Source organism: Pavona decussata, unplaced genomic scaffold (genome assembly GCF_977016875.1).
Source record: "Pavona decussata unplaced genomic scaffold, jaPavDecu1.1 SCAFFOLD_59, whole genome shotgun sequence".
NCBI lineage: Eukaryota > Metazoa > Cnidaria > Anthozoa > Scleractinia > Agariciidae > Pavona > Pavona decussata.
The window spans coordinates 1,398,963-1,422,679 of NW_028145481.1; the positions used below are offsets into that span (position 1 = coordinate 1,398,963).

Sequence of the window (23,717 nt, forward strand, 5' to 3'; positions counted from 1 at the left end):
TTGTAAATTAAGTAACAGTTTTTCTCTTTTAGGCGTAAAAAATTCTAGATTTTACCACATATGTTATTTCAAGCTCATGTGTTATTCCGATTTGATACAAGAGCCTGTCAAATTTTTACAAAATTCCGTCCTAGCAAAAGTGAACTTTGAGCTCAAATGGGATTGATTTCCGCTTATTTTCATGAAAGGAAGCCGTATTCGTTAAACTAACAACAGATCATTTGGTTTCTGACTATCGATCTATGATCAAAATGTGAGCGAAATCTATTTTTCAGGGGCACCCAACGACAGTTTTCTCTCAGATCCTCTGAAACGCAATTTTTAGCTATCTGGAGTGCTTTTAACGGCTCTGTAGGTTCAATTCAAGCCGCGCTATCATATTTTTATCTGTTCGGTCATTCTAGGGGAACTTGAGTCTTTTCGAAATTATTAGGGCATTTTTGTCCATTTTCCGAAAACCTTAGGTCTTATTTCGTTCCGAAAATCTTAAGCTGACCTTTTTTCGGTGTCCAAAACGACATTTTTATGAATTCGAAAACATTAGGCCGTAAACATCCCCTATCACGAACATTTGAGGTGAAAATTCCCTTAAGAAAATTGTAGGGGATTGAGGACCTTCCGAACAGATAATTTACCGAAAAGATCCGTTGGGTGCCCCTGATTTTTCGACTTGTGCTACCACCCCGGAGGCCAATATTTGCGCAAAGCCCTTTGCCCCTAGGAAGCTCTAAACGCTTGCCTCATACTTGTATTTAAGCCGCAGGTGATGAAGTAATTTATTGGTTGCTGATTGACGAGACGGACTATTGAGTAAATTAAGATCATCCTGATAAGTTCAGAGTTTAAGTCGTGAGACTGTAATCATCGCCCATCATGTTCTTGCCAGACGGATAGAGCGTGTGAAGATCGACTCAGCGATGGCCATCTGCCAGATGGATCATAAGTCGAACGTTTTTAAAAAAAATTTAAAAATTCCCTTTTAAGTTTATTTCGATTATCCTATATTGCAACTTAGCTCGTTTCAAGTGAAGTTCGACGCTTGATCCATTCCGCAATAGATTAATTTCACCAATGTCGTTTCCTTTGAAGAAAAAAAAATTATCAAAGTTCGAAGTTTGTTGACTTACGCCCAGTGATGGACAATAACTACGACCTTACGGTCGACTAGACTAACTCACCAACAATAAAGTTAGTAGAAAAAGAGAAAGGCTACCACCGAAATTTCTCTACTGAAAAGAAAAGCGCGTGCATCCGGCTTGCGAGTTTCAACATTTCACTGTTGTCACGCGCAAAATGTGAGCAGCATGCGCGGATGATTCGATTATTAACGCTGACAGACATCCAACGTCCGGTGTGCGATTTACCTAGAAAGAAGAGGAAGAGTCTACAGACGAGTATAAAAGGAAATTTATTTTCTACGTCGGGGTAGAAATACGAAACATATATCAATAATATTGTTGACAAGAGTCGGGGCTCCAGTTCTTCACATCTTTTCATTTTCCCTGCTGGAGTAGGATTAGTCGACCTTATAGACAGAATTACTTGATTACCAGCACGTGGTTTGAGCTGAGGCTGTTTGAGACTCGAACCGCGCACGACAGCATATCGCTTGGAAAATGGTTTGCGTACTCTCCCGTATCTCACCAGGCTTACATCTTCTTGTTGTTATCATACTTATTAATACAGGTAAGAAAAATAATTAATTTTTTTAAATACAACCATTTTCTCGAAAATGATGTATTTTTGTTCCAAAGTTCATACCGGCCGACCGATGACTAGACTGTACTATCGGTTTTGCCTGCAGCTGAATTCCAGCCGCAAGACTGAGTATGACGGTATTTGAAATGAAGGTTACTGTGTAGTAATTTCCTGAGGTGCTATTTATTTACGTTGTGTAAGGTGTCACTAACTTACGAGTCTGTGGATGAAATCCTAAAGTGTGATCATTCAAATGAAGGCTACCGAGCAGTACTTTTCTGTGGATCTTTTCTTGTACGGCATAAGGTGGTTCCAGCTTTTGTGCCTGTGAATGAAATCTTAAAGTGTGGCCATTCAAAACTGACTGAGCAATACCTGTCTATCGTGTTTTTTTTTTCTTTGTACAAGAAGGTTCTGTCATTCGATTTCTAGTTTGCAAAGAAATTGTAAGGTGTGGCTATAGAAATCTTAGCCGGCTTGGTTACGTAATCTCCTTATTTAGTTTATTTATTTTAGAATTTGCCCTTAGACGGTAGGTCCTGATTGATCCTTTATTATAAACATATAAATATGAAAACATTTGATGAGTTGCCGTGATCTCGACATCAAACAGAATCTGTTCACTTCTTATTCTTCTTTCGTGCGGTTTGAATTGAATTGAAAAAATAGCTGTGGATGACCCTTGGATTTTGTAGAAAGTTCCAAATTTAAACTGAAGATAGAGTTGTCGGAGAAATTAAATATCCTAAAATCTTTGCCCAGACCTAGCTGCTGAATGATGAAAAACAAAAACAAAACAAAACAAAACAAAAAGCTGAGATATTCGTCTAGAAATTTCTTCAAAACACAACCAAGAATGTGATCTTCATAACTGTTTTGATGCACACGCGTGTACGTAAGCATTTCAAACTATCATTACTGAAATGTCCTTGACAAAGTTAACAACCTTTGTCACCAAAAGAACAAGGTAAAATTTTTATCGGTTTTTTCTTTCTTTGGCTCATGTCGGACGAAGCTGTTTCGCCTTAAAAAAATTTTCTAATTTGTGATTTCTAATTTTTGACTGAGTCATTCCGGAAACTGGGAACACTGCATACACAGTCTCAAAATCCAGAGCCATCTGACAATTTTGAAAACAAATGAAGAAAGCAAGGCCGAGAATTGATAAGATAGTTGAAACTTACAATATTTCGGCTATATTACAGAGTCATAGTCATGTAAAGATATTTTACAACAGGCGACTTAAATATCCTAGGCGTGTTAATATTACGTAATATACCGTGTAGCATGAAAATTTTGCGGTTTCTTATTTTTGCGGATTTTGCGGATTGACCTCGATCCGCAAAAATTAGTTCCCGCAGAAAAAAACACCCGCAAAATATAACACCGCCAAAATTAACTCCCCTTGGCCTCAGTCAAATTAAAAACTCCCTTTTTAATAGACTTGTGCCACTGGGGCGATATACATTGGACTTAAACAAGAACATTAACATGATTTTCCATTGGAGAAAGCAACTAGAGCTGTCAAGAGTAAAGCAATTAAGTACATTAGATTCGCTAAAATGGGTCATCAGAAGCTGAACGTACAGACTCGAATCATGCAGCAGACCCACCATGTTCTAGTGTCTCTAGTGGCGCTTGCACAGAAGTTATTTCAGTTCTTGAAACTTCATTTGAACAAGAGTGTTATTGTTATCGACTGATTCTGTGTCATTGCGTTACAATAGGGCATAGTTCGGCATTTTAGCAGACCACTCCCATTTAGGTCTCAAATTTGCTGTATGCCTAGAAAGGTTTCAATTACGGAAATTCAAACATTCATACTGCTTTCTTGTAAAATAATACACGGAAATACTTGCCGTGGCAAACCGTAAAGAAACAGTGTTTTGTTGTGCATGGTAAGGGTAGGCTTTTTGTTTTGTTCTCAGTGTTCAGTCCCTTTGCGCCGTGAGGTATTATGGTGATATGTGTCTAATTGTAAGCAGAGTAAACTGTGACTGAACATACCGTACAATAAAAGTTGAAAATGTGAAGGTTTCTTCCACTTAATTGTTCTGCTGCTTGAACAGAGCATCGTAAAAATTAGTTCCCATCAGAAATTTCAGGCATCTCGAACCGCAAGAATTTGTTCCCGCAAATCGCAAAAAATCGCCATCTGCAAAATAAAACTCCCGCACAATTTTCGTGCTACCCGGTAACTAGAATACTTGGTAATAAGAGGAACAGATCTAATTCCCTAGTAAAGATATGGAAAATACGCCACTCGGATCCCTGATGTAGTTTCGTGTGAATTTTGCGAGTGGTGTATTTTCCAGTTAACCACTCCTGTTTATATAATAGGCATATTTAAACTAAGGCCTAGGGCAAACGTCCAATCTAAGTCGCGTCGAATTTATTAAAAATAGGTTCGACAAAGAGTTGACTTAATTCCAGCGTAGTAGCAAACGTCGAACTTGCGTCGATCCTAATTCACAAGCTGCACTTCATTAAAACACTGGAATAAGCACGTGTCCCCGTGCTAGTCACTCGATGCGTGGCTAGTTACTGCTAGGACTTGCTAGCGAAATGCCGAAATACAGTGCTCGTCGGGCCTCTGAGTTTGACAGTTAATTGCGAACAATAATAAGAGAAGACTCGCATTACATACAGCTCTGAGCATTTATTGCAAATAGGCAATTCGCATCTCAAGCATTTATATTTAGTGTCCATGCAACACAAAAAACACATTTCCATCACGTTGTGCGATATCGGCAATGACTTTCGATAGCTCGCCATTCCCGGTCCACTCTCGTCCCCAGAGCCGCGTTCCTTATGGCCAGCGCTTTTGTGGCGCTGGCCAAAAGGAGCGGGGCTCAGGGGACGAGAATGTTCCCGGTCACGAAATTGTCTTTGTACAGCGCATGTTTGTCCGGGGAGGGGGGAGAAGGGATAGCGTTAGGCAGATGGGGGAGTCGGTATTTTTGTAACGTTTGCGCAATCCATCACATTTGAATCAATTATTTTGTAATTTGCATGATTTATGTATTGAGTTCAGCGTGTGTTTAGAGCGGCGTTTGCTGAAACGCCGAGCCACTGTCAAGTTATCCGACTTGGCAAGTCGAACTTATGCTGGAGTCGAACCAATTAATTTGAGTCGAACTTAATTGCGGCAAACGTCGCACCATTCATGCGCATATTTCAAAATTAATAGGTTCGACGAATTAAGTTCGACTAAGATTCGACGTTTGCACCAAGGCCTAAGTTACAAAAAAAAAAATTGACTGAAAATGATAACAACTATTTTAGATTGATATGGCAACAATCGGTAAAGGAACATGACCATTTTCCATCTTCCCTTATGTTCCCTAATGTTTTCCAAACTTAAGTGCTCGTACCTCTACTGCTGCAAAAAGATCAAGAGCTGTACTTTCTTCCCCCGCACTATCATTTCTGGTGAATAAAACATGATCCTTTGTTAAAACAGGCGCTGTACTGTCTTCACCTTCCTTATCCTTTGGCGTAAAAGAAACATCCACTGCTGAAGCAAAAGAGGTAGTATTGCCAACAACATCGTCTGGTGCGAAGAAAACATCAACTGCTGACCTAAATGCCGATATACTATTACCGAGCAAGTCATTTGAGGCAAATCAAACTGCAACAATAGCGGCGATTTCGTCGCAAACCTCGTCAGTTGCTGTGATTAAAACATCAACTTATGCAGAAAGTACTGAACTCTCCACGCCAAAAACGTCGCCTTCTGTCAAAATAAAATCAAATGCTACAAAAAGTGCAAACCTAACAGCCCCAACCACGACATCCGATGAGAATAAAACATCAACTACTGCAACAAGTGCTGTGCTAGCAACACCAACAAAGACATCTGATGTGAATAAAACAGTTACTACTGAAACAAGTGCGGTACTACCCACACCAACCACGATATCTGATGAGAATAAAAAATTTACTACTAAAACAAGTGCGGTACTACCAACCCCAACCACGACATCTGATGTGAATAAAACATTCACTACTGCAACAAGGCCTGTACTACCAACATCAACCACGACATCTGATGTGAATAAAACATCCACTACTGAAACAAGTGTTGTACTACTAAGAGCAACCACGACATCTGATGTGAATAAAACATTCACTACTGCAACAAGTGATGTGCTACCAACACCAACCACGACATCTAATGTGAATAAAATATTCACTACTAAAACACGTGCGGTACCAGCCACACCAACCACGATATCTGATGTGAATAAAAAATTTACCACTAAAACAAGGCCTGTACTACCAACACCAACTACGACATCTGATGTGAATAAAACATTCACTACTGCAACAAGGATTGTACTACCAACAGCAACCACGACATCTGATGTGAATGAAACATTCACTACTGCAACAAGTGGTGTACTACCAACACCAACTACGATATCTGATGTGAATGAAACATTCACTACTGAAACAAGTGCTGTACCACCAACACCAACCAAGATATCTGATGTGAACAAAACATTCACTACTGCAACAAGTGGTGTACTACCAACACCAACCACGACATCTGATGTGAACAAAACATTCACTACTGCAACAAGGCCTGTACTACCCACACCAACCACGACATCTGATGTGAATATAATATTCACTACTGCAACAAGTGCTCTGCTACCCACACCAACCACGACATCCGGTGTGAATAAAACATCCACTACTGCAAAGAGTCTTGTACTACCAACACCAACCACGACATCTGATGTGAAAAAAACATCCACTTCTGCAACAGGTGATGTGCTGCCAAAACCAACCACGACATCTGATGTGAATAAAACATTCACTACTACAACAAGTGTTGTACTACCAACATCAACCACGACATCTGATGTGAATAAAACATTCACTACTGCAACAAGGCCTGTACTACCAACAGCAACCACGACATCTGATGTGAATGAAACATTCACTACTGCAACAAGTGATGTACTACCAACACCAACCAAGACATCTGATGTGAATAAAATATTCACTACTGCAACAAGTGATGTACTACCAACACCAACCACGACATCTGATGTGAATGAAACATTCACTACTGCAACAAGTGATGTACTACCAACACCAACCACGACATCTGATGTGAATAAAACATTCACTACTGCAACAAGTGCGGTACTACCAACACCAACCACGGCATCTGATGTAAATAAAACATTCACTACTGCAACAAGTAATGTACTACCAACACCAACCACGACATCTGGTGTGAATAAAACATTCACTACTGCAACAAGTGCTCTGCTACCAACACCAACCACGACATCTGATGTGAATAAAACATCCACTACTGCAACAAGTGATGTACTGCCAACACCAACCACGACATCTGATGTGAATAAAACATCCACTACTGCAACAAGTGATGTACTACCAACACCAACCACGACATCTGATGTGAATAAAACATCCACTACTGCAACAAGTGCTGTACTACCAACAGCAACCACGACATCTGATGTGAATAAAACATCCACTACTGCAACAAGTGCTGTACTACCAACACCAACCACGACATCTGATGTGAATAAAATATTCACTACTGCAACAAGTGATGTACTACCAACACCAACCACGACATCTGATGTGAATGAAACATTCACTACTGCAACAAGTGCGGTACTACCAACACCAACCACGACATCTGATGTGAATAAAACATCCACTACTGCAACAAGTGATGTACTACCAACACCAACCACAACATCTGATGTGAATAAAACATCCACTACTGCAACAAGTGTTGTACTACCAACACCAACCACGACATCTGATGTGAATAAAACATTCACTACTGCAACAAGTGCTGTACTACCAACACCAACCACGACATCTGATGTGAATAAAACATTCACTACTGCAACAAGTGCTGTACTACCAACACCAACCACGACATCTGATGTGAATAAAACATCCACTACTGCAACAAGTGATGTACTGCCAACACCAACCACGACATCTGATGTGAATAAAACATCCACTACTGCAACAAGTGATGTACTGCCAACACCAACCACGACATCTGATGTGAATAAAACATCCACTACTGCAACAAGTGATGTACTACCAACACCAACCACGACATCTGATGTGAATAAAACATTCACTACTGCAACAAGTGTTGTACTACCAACACCAACCACGACATCTGATGTGAATAAAACATTCACTACTGCAACAAGTGTTGTACTACCAACACCAACCACGACATCTGATGTGAATGAAACATCCACTACTGAAACAAGTGTTGTACTACCAACACCAACCACGACATCTGATGTGAATAAAACATTCACTACTGCAACAAGTGTTGTACTACCAACAGCAACCACGACATCTGATGTGAATAAAACATCCACTACTGAAACAAGTGTTGTACTACCAACAGCAACCACGACATCTGATGTGAATAAAACATTCACTACTGCAACAAGTGTTGTACTACCAACAGCAACCACGACATCTGATGTGAATAAAACATCCACTACTGAAACAAGTGATGTACTACCAACACCAACCACGACATCTGATGTGAATAAAACATCCACTACTGCAACAAGTGATGTACTACCAACACCAACCAAGACATCTGATGTGAATAAAATATTCACTACTGCAACAAGTGATGTACTACCAACACCAACCACGACATCTGATGTGAATGAAACATTCACTACTGCAACAAGTGATGTACTACCAACACCAACCACGACATCTGATGTGAATAAAACATTCACTACTGCAACAAGTGCGGTACTACCAACACCAACCACGGCATCTGATGTAAATAAAACATTCACTACTGCAACAAGTAATGTACTACCAACACCAACCACGACATCTGGTGTGAATAAAACATTCACTACTGCAACAAGTGCTCTGCTACCAACACCAACCACGACATCTGATGTGAATAAAACATCCACTACTGCAACAAGTGATGTACTGCCAACACCAACCACGACATCTGATGTGAATAAAACATCCACTACTGCAACAAGTGATGTACTACCAACACCAACCACGACATCTGATGTGAATAAAACATCCACTACTGCAACAAGTGCTGTACTACCAACACCAACCACGACATCTGATGTGAATAAAACATCCACTACTGCAACAAGTGCTGTACTACCAACACCAACCACGACATCTGATGTGAATAAAATATTCACTACTGCAACAAGTGATGTACTACCAACACCAACCACGACATCTGATGTGAATGAAACATTCACTACTGCAACAAGTGCGGTACTACCAACACCAACCACGACATCTGATGTGAATAAAACATCCACTACTGCAACAAGTGATGTACTACCAACACCAACCACGACATCTGATGTGAATAAAACATCCACTACTGCAACAAGTGTTGTACTACCAACACCAACCACGACATCTGATGTGAATAAAACATTCACTACTGCAACAAGTGCTGTACTACCAACACCAACCACGACATCTGATGTGAATAAAACATTCACTACTGCAACAAGTGCTGTACTACCAACACCAACCACGACATCTGATGTGAATAAAACATCCACTACTGCAACAAGTGATGTACTGCCAACACCAACCACGACATCTGATGTGAATAAAACATCCACTACTGCAACAAGTGATGTACTGCCAACACCAACCACGACATCTGATGTGAATAAAACATCCACTACTGCAACAAGTGATGTACTACCAACACCAACCACGACATCTGATGTGAATAAAACATTCACTACTGCAACAAGTGTTGTACTACCAACAGCAACCACGACATCTGATGTGAATAAAACATTCACTACTGCAACAAGTGTTGTACTACCAACACCAACCACGACATCTGATGTGAATGAAACATCCACTACTGAAACAAGTGTTGTACTACCAACGCCAACCACGACATCTGATGTGAATAAAACATTCACTACTGCAACAAGTGTTGTACTACCAACAGCAACCACGACATCTGATGTGAATAAAACATCCACTACTGAAACAAGTGTTGTACTACCAACAGCAACCACGACATCTGATGTGAATAAAACATTCACTACTGCAACAAGTGTTGTACTACCAACAGCAACCACGACATCTGATGTGAATAAAACATCCACTACTGAAACAAGTGATGTACTACCAACACCAACCACGACATCTGATGTGAATAAAACATCCACTACTGCAACAAGTGATGTACTACCAACAGCAACCACGACATCTGATGTGAATAAAACATCCACTACTGCAACAAGTGCGGTACTACCAACACCAACCACGACATCTGATGTGAATGAAACATCCACTACTGCAACAAGTGATGTACTACCAACAGCAACCACGACATCTGATGTGAATAAAACATCCACTACTGCAACAAGTGCTCTGCTACCTACACCAACCACGACATCTGATGTGAATAAAACATCCACTACTGCAACAAGTGCTGTACTACCAACACCAACCACGACATCTGATGTGAATAAAACATCCACTACTGCAACAAGTGCTGTACTACCAACACCAACCACGACATCGGATGTGAATAAAACATCCACTACTGCAACAAGTGATGTACTACCAACACCAACCACGACATCTGATGTGAATAAAACATTCACTACTGCAACAAGTGATGTACTGCCAACACCAACAACGACATCTGATGTGAATAAAACATCCACTACTGCAACAAGTGATGTACTACCAACACCAACCACGACATCTGATGTGAATAAAACATTCACTACTGCAACAAGTAATGTACTACCAACACCAACCACGACATCTGATGTGAATAAAACATTCACTACTGCAACAAGTGATGTACTGCCAACACCAACAACGACATCTGATGTGAATAAAACATCCACTACTGAAACAAGTGATGTACTACCAACACCAACCACGACATCTGATGTGAATAAAACATTCACTACTGCAACAAGTGCTCTGCTACCAACACCAACCACGACATCTGATGTGAATAAAACATCCACTACTGCAACAAGTGATGTACTGCCAACACCAACCACGACATCTGATGTGAATAAAACATTCGCTACTGCAACAAGTGATGTACTACCAACACCAACCACGACATCTGATGTGAATAAAACATCCACTACTGCAACAAGTGTTGTACTACCAACACCAACCACGACATCTGATGTGATTAAAACATTCCCTACTGCAACAAGTGATGTACTACCAACACCAACCACGACATCTGATGTGAATAAAACATCCACTACTGCAACAAGTGCTCTGCTACCAACACCAACCACGACATCTGATGTGAATAAAACATCCACTTCTGCAACAAGTGATGTACTGCCAACACCAACCACGACATCTGATGTGAATAAAACATTTGCTACTGCAACAAGTGATGTACTACCAACACCAACCACGACATCTGATGTGAATAAAACATTCACTACTGCAACAAGTGATGTACTGCCAACACCAACCACGACATCTGATGTGAATAAAACATCCACTACTGCAGCAAGTGATGTACTGCCAACACCAACCACGACATCTGATGTGAATAAAACATCCACTACTGCAGCAAGTGATGTACTACCAACACCAACCACGACATCTGATGTCAATAAAACATTCACTACTGCAACAAGTGATGTACTGCCAACACCAACCACGACATCTGATGTGAATAAAACATCCACTACTGCAACAAGTGATGTACTGCCAACACCAACCACGACATCTGATGTGAATAAAACATCCACTACTGCAGCAAGTGATGTACTACCAACACCAACCACGACATCTGATGTCAATAAAACATTCACTACTGCAACAAGTGATGTACTGCGAACACCAACCACGACATCTGATGTGAATAAAACATTCACTACTGCAACAAGTGTTGTACTACCAACACCAACCACGACATCTGATGTGAATAAAACATTCACTACTGAAACAAGTGTTGTACTACCAACACCAACAACGACATCTGATGTGAATAAAACATTCACTACTGCAACAAGTGCTGTACTACCAACACCAACCACGACATCTGATGTGAATAAAACATCCACTACTGCAACAAGTGATGTACTGCCAACACCAACCACGACATCTGATGTGAATAAAACATTCACTACTGCAACAAGTGCTGTACTACCAACACCAACCACGACATCTGATGTGAATAAAACATCCACTACTGCAACAAGTGATGTACTACCAACACCAACCACGACATCTGATGTGAATAAAACATTCACTACTGCAACAAGTGCTCTGCTACCAACACCAACCACGACATCTGATGTGAATAAAACATCCACTACTGCAACAAGTGATGTACTGCCAACACCAACCACGACATCTGATGTGAATAAAACATCCACTACTGCAACAAGTGCTGTACTACCAACACCAACCACGACATCTGATGTGAATAAAACATCCACTACTGCAACAAGTGATGTACTGCCAACACCAATCACGACATCTGATGTGAATAAAACATTCACTACTGCAATAAGTGCTGTACTACCAACACCAACTACGACATCTGATGTGAATAAAACATTCACTACTGCAACAAGTGCTCTGCTACCAACACCAACCACGACATCTGATGTGAATAAAACATCCACTACTGCAACAAGTGATGTACTACCAACACCAACCACGACATCTGATGTGAATAAAACATCCACTACTGCAACAAGTGATGTACTTCCAACACCAACCACGACATCTGATGTGAATAAAACATCCACTACTGCAACAAGTGATGTACTACCAACACCAACCACGACATCTGATGTGAATAAAACATCCACTACTGCAACAAGTGATGTACTGCCAACACCTACCACGACATCTGATGTGAATAAAACATTCACTACTGAAACAAGTGTTGTACTACCAACACCAACCACGACATCTGATGTGAATAAAACATTCACTACCGAAACAAGTGTTGTACTACCAACACCAACAACGACATCTGATGTGAATAAAACATTCACTACTGCAACAAGTGGTGTACTACCAACACCAACCACGATATCTGATGTGAATAAAACATTCACTACTGAAACAAGTGATGTACTACCAACACCAACCACGACATCTGATGAGAATAAAACATTCACTACTGCAACAAGTGATGTGCTACCAACACCAACCACGACATCTGATGTGAATAAAACATTCACTACTGCAACAAGTGATGTGCTACCAACACCAACCACGACATCTGATGTGAATAAAACATTCACTACTGCAACAACTGCTGTACTACCAACACCAACCACGACATCTGATGTGAATAAAACATTCACTACTGCAACAAGTGCTGTACTACCAACACCAACCACGACATCTGATGTGAATAAAACATTCACTACTGCAACAAGTGATGTACTACCAACACCAACCACGACATCTGATGTGAATAAAACATTCACTACTGCAACAAGTGCTGTACTACCAACACCAACTACGACATCTGATGTGAATAAAACATTCACTACTGCAACAAGTGTTGTACTACCAACACCAACCACGACATCTGATGTGAATAAAACATTCACTACTGCAACAAGTGTTGTACTACCAACACCAACCACGACATCTGATGTGAATAAAACATTCACTACTGCAACAAGTGCTGTACTACCAACACCAACCACGACATCTGATGTGAATAAAACATTCACTACTGCAACAAGTGCTGTACTACCAACACAAACCACGACATCTGATGTGAATAAAACATTCACTACTGCAACAAGTGCTGTACTACCAACACCAACCACGACATCTGATGTGAATAAAACATTCACTACTGCAACAAGTGCTGTACTACCAACACCAACCACGACATCTGATGTGAATAAAACATTCACTACTGCAACAAGTGATGTACTACCAAGAGCAACCACGACATCTGATGTGAATAAAACATCCACTACTGCAACAAGTGCTGTACTACTAACACCAACCACGACATCTGATGTGAATAAAACGTTTACTACTGCAACAAGTGCTCTGCTACCAGCACCAACCACGACATCTGATGTGAATAAAACATTGACTACTGCAACAAGTGATGTGTTACCAACACCAACCACGACATCTGATGTAAACATAACATTCACTACTGAAACAAGTGCTTTGCTACCAGCACCAACCAAGACATCTGATTCTCGTGGTGCATCCCCAACCTCTTCTATCGGTCCATCATTAACTGGTACAGGTAAATAATTAAACAACAGAGTATTTCTGTCGCGTTATTATGGCCTGATAGTTGCAGCGCTAAAATATGGCGTTCTTTATACAAATATAAGCCCGAGAAGCGAGGCTTGTATTCTAGTTTTAAGGACTTTAAATTTCCAAGGGGCAACTGTTATTCGATAGTACCTCTACAGAAACACTCTGCTGTTTTTATTGTATTTCATTACATTTGTTTCCGCGCAAATCACTGAGACTAGCATTTTGAATCTGAGGCTAAACAGGGTGAGGCGAGAGGTTGAAATGAAAAAGACTAGTAAACAACGTATGGGGTAAAATAAAAATGCAGCGAATGCAACCTATTTGTCAATGTATTTCAAGAATAAATGGGAGTTTCTCGTGGACGAGTGTACTATCAATCCCGGCCGGATGGACAGTATGCGCTGATAGTGTCTCTCAGGGGATGAATGCTTTCATATCACATGATCAATATAAACCAATCAGACTCTTAGAAAAATCAAACATTATGGCCCGACATAATGTAATTTATTTCGAGGCGTGGTGTTCACGTGATAATCCAGTGGAGGTGGGTCGTACCAGGTGAGGATAGCACCGTAAGGTAGCCAATGGGCTTAGAGCAAATGATACTCGTTGTTATGAGATAGAACTTTTTCCGAGGTAGTCTTCCTTCTTCTCCTCGCCATCAGATTGAACAGATCCCCAGAAATCCCGCCAAAAAATTTAGTTGTGAGCTATAACATAGAATAGGGTATATTCCAGTAAAATGTAACTGATAGTTGAGATTCCAGTACCCCCATCCAGACCCTCTTATAGAATTCTGACAATCCAACGGTCATTTTTTATTGGAGGTACAGATTATCCAAAGGCTTTCTAATGGGCGTTTTAATTCCTCTACGTATATTAATAGAGTTATAAACATACAGTAAGAAGGCTTACATTGTTGCAGAAACCAATGCAGACATCACTGCATCTTATTCTGTGCTCAGAACTGAAAATCATTTTTATAACTCTCACTTACCCACCACTCTATACATGTTTCATTTGCCTAATACTCAGTATAAAATGTATTAAAATTTTCAGAAATAACAAAGTACTCCAGAAGAGTTCAAGGGAGCGCGAGATTAAGTGTTGCATGGAATGATTCCTATTCAAATGCCAACTCGCATGAGTACAAAGTCCTCCATAGCAGTCTTATCAAATATTTGACCGACGTACTCCGGAATTCATACCAAGAAGATTTTCTTGGAGTTAGAGTACAAAACTTCCGGCCAGGAAGTGTTATTTTTGACTTTACAGTTTACTTCAAAATCACTTTCCATGTTACTGATGACATTTTGCAAGAAGCGTTAATGGAAGGAGGCGATGGTTCAGAGTTCACTATCACATGCGTTGAAGTTAAACAAGTATTCATCAGTAATACAAGTGCTGTGCTACCAAAACCAACCACGACATCTGATGTGAATAAAACATTCACTACTGCAACAAGTGCTCTGCTACCAAAACCAACCACGACATCTGATGTGAATAAAACATTCACTACTGCAACAAGTGTTGTACTACCAACACCAACCACGACATCTGATGTGAATATAACATTCACTACTGCAACAAGTGCTCTGCTACCTACACCAACCACGACATCTGATGTCAACAAAACATTCACTACTGAAACAAGTATTGTACTACCAACACCAACCACGACATCTGATGTGAATATAACATTCACTACTGCAACAAGTGCTCTGCTACCAACAACAACCACGACATCTGATGTGGATAAAACATCCACTACTGCAACAAGTGATGTACTACCAACACCAACCACGACATCTGATGTGGATAAAACATCCACTACTGCAACAAGTGTTGTACTACCAACACCAACCACGACATCTGATGTGAATAAAACATTTACTACTGCAACAAGTGTTGTACTACCAACATCAACCACGACATCTGATGTGAATAAAACATCAACTACTGCAACAACTGCTGTACTACCAACACCAACCACGACATCTGATGTGAATAAAACATTCACTACTGCAACAAGTGCTCTGCTACCAAAACCAACTACGACATCTGATGTGAATAAAACATCCACTACTGCAACAAGTGTTGTACTACCAACACCAACCACGACATCTGATGTGAATAAAACATTCACTACTGCAACAAGTGCTGTACTACCAGCACCAACCACGACATCTGATGTGAATAAAACATCCACTACTGCAACAAGTCCTGTACTACCAGCACCAACCACGACATCTGATGTGAATAAAACATCCACTACTGCAACAAGTGATGTGCTACCAACACCAACCACGACATCTGATGTGAATAAAACATACACTACTGCAACAAGTGCTCTGCTACCAACACCAAACACGACATCTGATGTGAATAAAACATCCACTACTGCAACAAGTGCTCTGCTACCAACACCAACCACGACATCTGATGTGACTAAAACATTCACTACTGCAACAAGTGTTGTACTACCAACACCAACCACGACATCTGATGTGAATAAAACATACACTACTGCAACAAGTGCTCTGCTACCAACACCAACCACGACATCTGATGTGACTAAAACATTCACTTCAGCAACAGGTGTTGTACTACCAACACCAACCACGACATCTGATGTGAATAAAACATTCACTACTGCAACAAGTGATGTACTACCAACAGCAACCACGACATCTGATGTGAATAAAACATCCACTACTGAAACAAGTGTTGTACTACCAGCAGCAACTACGACATCTGATGTGAATAAAACATCCACTACTGCAACAAGTGATGTACTACCAACACCAACCACGACATCTGATGTGAATAAAACATTTACTACTGCAACAAGTGTTGTACTACCACCAGCAACCACGACATCTGATGTGAACAAAACATCCACTACTGTAATAATTGTGGTAATACCAGCACCATCGACGACATCTGATTTGAACAAAACAGCCACTTCTTTAACAAGTACCGTACTACCAGCGCCAACCACGCCATTTGATGCACGTGCTACATCCCCAACGTCTACAATCGGTGCATCTCTGACACCATCATCTGGTACAGGTAAATGATTAATCAAAAGATTAATACCGGCTGCAATAATAATGAGTAATAATGGATATTCTTGATTTTGGAATCTTGAACAATTGTATAAATAACTCTCCTGACAAGGTCTAGAAATGTTAAAGCACTGAAGCCTTGGACTGTTTCTCACAGTCTTCTTCAGCAGTTGCTGTTTTCAGTGTTGTCACGTGACTTATGGGTATTTATTTAGACTTTTGCGTAGTTAGTCATGTAGAAATCGCGGGTTGTTCGTAGACCTTGAGAGAGGAGTTATTCATACAAACAGTTGAGTGTTTGTGTCGAGGGACTATCCGCCGATACTTCCAGTGCGAAAATTTTGATTTTTTTAAAACAAATATTAAGTTTATATGATAGTTTTAGCAAGATCAAACTTCCAACGGCTGAAATTGTTTTTATTGTTTATCAATAAAATAACTTGCTTCCACAGAAGTTACTGTACTGAGACTTGCATTTAGAATTTAAAGCTAAACAAGGCGAAAGGTTGAAATGAAAAAGACAAATAATGATAAACTAATGACAGGATAACCTCTTTGTTAATGAATTGAAAGAATAAAATGGCCGAAGTGTTTCGCTGACTGAATAGAGTCTCTCAGCGGATGAATGCTATCTCGTCGCATGATCAATTTAAACCAATCGGACTCGGAAAAAATTTAGCTCTGAGCTATAACATGCAATTGCAATAATGTATTTTTCATTAAAATTATGCTTTAATTGCTTTAATTTCGCTTAGTCTTAACCTTTTTGTTTTATTCTTTATATGTTCGATCAAGGTCAGGGGCTTATGATCTAAACAAATGAGATTATCGGGTGGAATAAACAGGAAAAAACTACATGTCAAGTCCAATTTTTTGTGAACATATTAAATATAAACTAGTGTCAATTTTGTGGAAGTTGCTTATGCAGACGTAAAGGTTACTAGACCTTAGCTTGAACGTTAAAAAAGGATCCATAACGATGACAATTTATATTATTAAGTCTGCTACCAGGAACAGAGAATTATAATCTCGATCATTTATAGGAGGGTGCAGATTCATTGGGTTAACTAAAAGCTGAGAATCGGTCAAAATTTTAACTGTCAGCTGAGAAATGGCAGAAAATTTAACTGATAGCTGAGATTCCAGTACCCCCATCCTGACCCTCTTATAGAATTCTGACAATCCAAGGGTCATCAATATCCAAAGGCTTTGTAATCAGGGTTTTAATTCCTTTAGGTATATTAATAGAGTTATAAATGGTAAGAACTTCAAGGCTTACATTGTTGCAGACACCAATACAAACATCACTACACCTTATTCTGTACACAGAACTAAAAATCATTTTAATAAATCCTCTCATTCACCACTTTGTGCTCTAATATATGTAAAAAAAATGTGTTAATTTTTCAGAAAAACCAAAGGACTCCAAAATGTTTGAAGGAAGCGCGAGATTGCGGAATCTTCCATGGAATGATTCCTATTCAGATACCAGCTCCGATGAGTACAAAGTCCTCCATCGCAATCTCATTAAATATTTGACCGTCGTACTCCGGAATTCATACCAGGAGGATTTTCTCGGAGTTAGCGTAGAAAACTTCCGGCAAGGAAGTGTTATTTTCGACTTTACAGTTTACTTCAAAAGCACATCCCGTGTTACCGACGGCAATTTGAAAGAAGTTCTAATGAAAGGAGACGATGGTTCAGAGTTCACTATTACAGATGTGGACGTAAATCAAGTATTCGTCAGTGCAATAGGAAAGCAAGGTTCAGGATTGAAGGCGTGGGCCATTGGTCTCATCGCAGTTGTATCCGCAATTGTGTTTTTCCTGCTTCTCGTCCTAATTTTTGTGGTAAGCCACCTTTGCTAGCTTCTTAACTTTTCTTCGACTTGAAAAGTGTTTTTTAGCCACACTTTTCCACCCACCCAAAACCAGGCCAAAACCCTCCAGTAATTGAAAAAGTGGTTTTTAGCTATACAGGCCCCCTATTCCATCCGGGCCAAACCAGGCCCAATCCCTCCAGTAATTGTTAGCAACTTTCTCACTACTTAATACGTGCTTTTCTGCAGTATTCCTGCTGCAAACTGGACGCCACAAACTGCATGCTTCTAAGGATCTTATGAACGGATTTTGACCTGTTAGGCCTAATCTGACTTAATGTGATTACTGAATACTAGTTCACCTAATTTGGAAAACAGTTAAGCAGCCTCTTTTCTATGTCACCTTTTACATTGTCTGACCAATTGTGCTCAAAGAGTCTCTGCCTTCTCGTTAGAGCCGTTTTCTAAATTTACCTAATGTTTAAAACACGAGCAAAAGTGTTTTATCGGGATTGCGCCGAGTGGTTTTAGACCCAATAAAACACGTGCTGCGAGTTTTTTGAAGAGCTTCAAAAACATTCCTGGAAAAGCGTGTGTCGAGAGAGTTCATAACAATGATGCCTTTGTGAACGTTGGAAATTAGCATACGAGAAAATCATTAAACACCGTATACTAATAAGGAGGAGGTTTTATCGGGTTTTAAAACCACTTCACGTGATGTTTTATCGACCATTGGATAGGTCAATGGGCTTATGAATTATTAATGAGTTTTTGAAATGCTGACATCTGATCTCCCCACACAGACGAATTTTAAACCGCCATGAGACTATAAATACATTCTCATTAATGTCAGAGCCGTCCAGCATGCTGAAAGCCATGGGTTGCTGTTTTGAGAGTATTTTTTTAAAGACCTAAACCACCGAAAATTTTCTGTTTTAGTTGTAAAAAAAACTTGGTGCTCTCTTTGCTGAATCAATTGTCACCTCAAAGTTTTGTAGTATGGCAAATGATTGCTCGTTCTGTTTTCGGAAAAACAGAAATGGTATTTTGAGTGTGAAAAAGGTCAGCTGGGATTTTCGGACATCCAACGGCGACCCATAGTTGAGAAATATGTTTCCTGTCCTTAACATTTTCTTTAATATTTAGCCCAAACTCAAAAAGCATCAAACTGTATTTGTTATAAAACGATTTGGTTAAACAGTAAACGACATTTTAGTATTTTGCTGAAAATGTCTGCGTTGGGTACTCCTAACACCTCTCCAGGGCTAAGGGGTTTTCTTTGTAGTCCTATGTTCCAGACATATTTACTGCTTCTATCATCAATTTCAATAGTAAGTTACCATCTTTTTTCCCGCAGGTCTACTTTTCGAGTATTGATCTTTTTCAGTCGAGTTACTACTAAGATAACACTTCACCAAAAGAATTGACTGTATTCTTCTTTCCATTGTAGATACGTGAAAGAATGCATCGGAGAGGAAACGTACATTTGCAGCGCGAAAGCCAGTCATTTGAGTTGTCTGAACGCTCGAGAATATCGAAGGTATTAGGCAGGCTGCACGCATATGGTCTTGTATTCTAGTGACAGTTATCACTAAATATAAAAAACCTAATAACCTTTGAGCAATAACAACAGCCTTAACGTAACAATGAGACTAATTCGTTGACATAATAGACCCTTCGGCCAAAATGGCGGCAACAGATTTGAATGAGTTAAAAGTGAACCGAATGAAAAACTGATACCAGCACTGGAAAGAGCACCTTTACTTAAGTAACCTTGCAAAGTTTCAGCATATAAGGTGTTATATCAGCTCAGGAAATTTGACAAATTTACAGACGTTGGTATGACTGCGGGTATACGTCATTTTTCAACTTACATTTTCTCAGCTGATATTATACCTGCTGAAACTTTGCAGGGTTACTAAAGTAAAAGTGCTCTTTCTAGTGCTGGTATACGTTTTTACTAACTTATTTGAATTTTCGGCAGCTATTTTGGAGAAGGATCTATTAGATCTTGAAGCAAAAGTATGTAACTACTAGTAGTGCTGAATTTTTTTTCCTTCGGTTTTTGATTCCGAGATTTTCGGTTTTTGATTCCTTTCAGGAGAGTGATAGTCTGGCTACACTCTCCCGCAATTTTTGTGTCATCCGGCTAACACAAATGCGTTACCAGAAAATGATGTTAAATTTAACCAGCATTTTTTGTGGCAAGTTGTGTGGTTATGATTCATGCCAGGAAATTTGCAGATATAAAACTTTAGAGCTATGAGGCTTATTTGATAACTGAAGGAAAGGGGAAAAAACCCGTTGCCAGATTTCAGAGTTATGTGACTTTTTTGTATTGCAGTTTTTCAAACATTCTCACAACCATAAATAAATAATAATTAATAATAAATAACCTTTCCCTAAAGCTCAAATAGGTTCGGACGACCTTAACTTGGTCCTTTTTTTTAAACGAGTAATCAATTTTGACTGATTTGTTCACTTATGTCCAAAAATGCACTTAACCCTGAAGTTGGGTAATTTCATATAAAAGAGGCCTTTTTGTCGTTTTGATAAGACTTCATGTTTGAAGGAATTATGTGTATTTTAGTGAGAATTAAGGTTAGGGGCACCTTGTGATGTCTATCATACAGTTCATAGATCTCATTAGCGTGCATTTCTGGACATATCTGATTTGTTAAAGCAAGTTACGCGCACATGTACAAGCGTTTTTTAACCAAGTGTAGAGCCCAACAAACTGTATTTACCACCATTTCTTAATTTTACTTCACACAGAAATTAAGTGTTGCAAGCAAAGACTCCGGTGGCGAAGTTGACAACGACGGCGACAACGTCAGAGATGGAGAAGAAGAGGTGGCTTATGTTACCTCGTGCTAATTAGAGCTACAGTAAACACCCGTATAAAAGAACAAGTGGATTAAGAACCTACAGGCTGAAATTCGTCATTTTAGACACCTGCTATATAAGAACCTTACAATAAATATATGAAGACTTATTCAGGCTGACCTTGAAAAAAGTAGGTTCTTAAATGTAGGTGTTTGCTCTATTGTTCTTTGCTCTCCATTGGGATTACAAAATTTGAATTTGAAAAGGAAAACGAAACGAATTCTTGGTAGTTCTAGTCAAATTATGCCATCGTGAAAATGGTCTATTGACGCAACAAGCTACATTTAAAGAAATTACTGTGAGTATACAAGTGCATGGAGACCTTGAATTCTGTTAGCAAGCGTACGCTAATGAGTACCTTGATATTACATCCTCAATGCCGAAAGAGAATGTTAAGAAAGACACCTGTGAAGGCAAGAAGCTAGAATTAACTTGACTTGCATAAACCCTATATTCATCACGGGGGAGGGGGCGCTAACTTTGAGCATTCATAACTTTTTAAATTTTATAGCGTTTTAGCATTTCTTTTATTGTTTTTGATTATTTTTGAGTCAATTTGAAGGTTTTCTACAGATTTTTAGAAATAAAAAAATCCGAGACAGCTGCTGTAAAGAATCAATAAGGTATTCCCATGTCATATGACGACATCCTCCCATTTTGAAGACTGGATTTAAGAAAGAGTGCTATTTAACCTTTAGGTTTCATTGTCATAGCTTTAATGTTCTGGAAGTTACGAAGGCTCAATGAGTCGAAAAAGCCCGGGCAGATAAAAGACTTCACTAAATTATTTTTCTCCTGGTGCTCTAAGAGCAATTTCTTGTTAGAGAAAAGGTTTTTTGTCAAATATTTGAGTAGTTTTTACCAAAATACAATAAAAATTGTGGGATAGTGCCCTTTAATTTTGTTACCAAGGCCATTCAACATGACAGCCCCCTATAGCTAAACGCCCTCTTAGCAGCTTCACTAGAGGAACCTCCTACATCATAAGAATGAACCCAGGAGGTTGGTTTAAACATATTCTTCCAAACTTTTAGGAAAGAGATTATTTAGAGATTTGAATACACTTATTGTGAGCTGCTTAGAGCGTCTTTGCTTGAGGGTATCCCATCTTAGGTCCTGGAGTATATCGTTATCTCTAACTCACTCAACTATAGTGGGTCCGCAACTCATAACTTGGTCAGTATTTGCTCAATTACAGTAAAATTTCGTTAGTAAATTGGTCTTGGAAGGATCTTTGCATTTCAAAGTAAATAATCATTATGGTACCCTCTGGTATCTATGATGTGGTTTACTACCCCTATGAAGTGTTGAATATTTTCATTTACAGACGCCTACATATCTCAAAGTGTTCTATGCATTAAAAGCTGCAAAGTAAGCTACAGTTTTGAGGTATACCTATTACATGAGTCGATCAGTGAAATTTTGTAGTTTTTACTTTTGTCATTTTAAGACAATTTTTTTTATCGAAGACCCGACTTTCTTCGGTAATCTTGATTTCAGAAATGAATGACGCTCATTAAGATATTTTAAACTGTATATTACATTAGCAAGCTGGGTTTTTCTTTACCGTTTTGGAAAAAAGGACCAAAAAATTTGGTAGGGTAAGGGCTAACTAACTTAACAAAGTGCGAGAATTCCACTCCAAAAATTACGTCTTATGATCTCCGCGACGCTATCCCACGGTACATTTGTCATACCAAAGCCGAGATTCTCTGCCGGAATCCCCAAGGAACTTTAAACGGCCAACTCTCTGAGCCTCTTAAAAAGAGGTATTAATAATTGGTTTTCTGCATCGCATTCCAATACGGCAAATATGTAAACTTTTTTTCCCTTACTGATATTTTTACCGTGAAGAAATAAAGTTTTGTTATTGTTGTTGTTGTTGCATGTTCACAAGAACTGTTCGTTTCACTACGCATTTCCTTTTCATCAGA

The 23,717-nt window shown here is 39.4% G+C and overlaps 1 protein-coding gene across 1 annotated transcript; it reads left to right on the forward strand.

The window, feature by feature from the left end:
• Positions 1 to 1,250: 1,250 nt before the first annotated feature.
• Positions 1,251 to 22,674, forward strand: LOC146479346 (uncharacterized). The gene is made up of 6 exons (XM_085110862.1): positions 1,251 to 1,686; positions 5,162 to 5,590; positions 15,070 to 17,082; positions 18,489 to 18,928; positions 20,348 to 20,437; positions 21,673 to 22,674. The coding sequence occupies exons 1-6, from the start codon at positions 1,617 to 1,619 to the stop codon at positions 21,772 to 21,774; spliced, it is 3,144 nt and encodes a 1,047-aa protein (XP_084966988.1). The 5' UTR covers positions 1,251 to 1,616; the 3' UTR covers positions 21,775 to 22,674.
• The last annotated feature ends 1,043 nt before the right edge of the window (positions 22,675 to 23,717 follow it).

Bases quoted from the DNA above. Each gene is read 5' to 3' on its own strand.
- LOC146479346 (XM_085110862.1), top strand. From the start codon at position 1,617: ATGGTTTGCGTACTCTCCCGTATCTCACCAGGCTTACATCTTCTTGTT. The intron at 17,083-18,488 runs GTAAATGATTAA...TTAATTTTTCAG, and splicing joins GACACCATCATCTGGTACAG to AAAAACCAAAGGACTCCAAA. The intron at 20,438-21,672 runs GTATTAGGCAGG...TACTTCACACAG, and splicing joins AACGCTCGAGAATATCGAAG to AAATTAAGTGTTGCAAGCAA.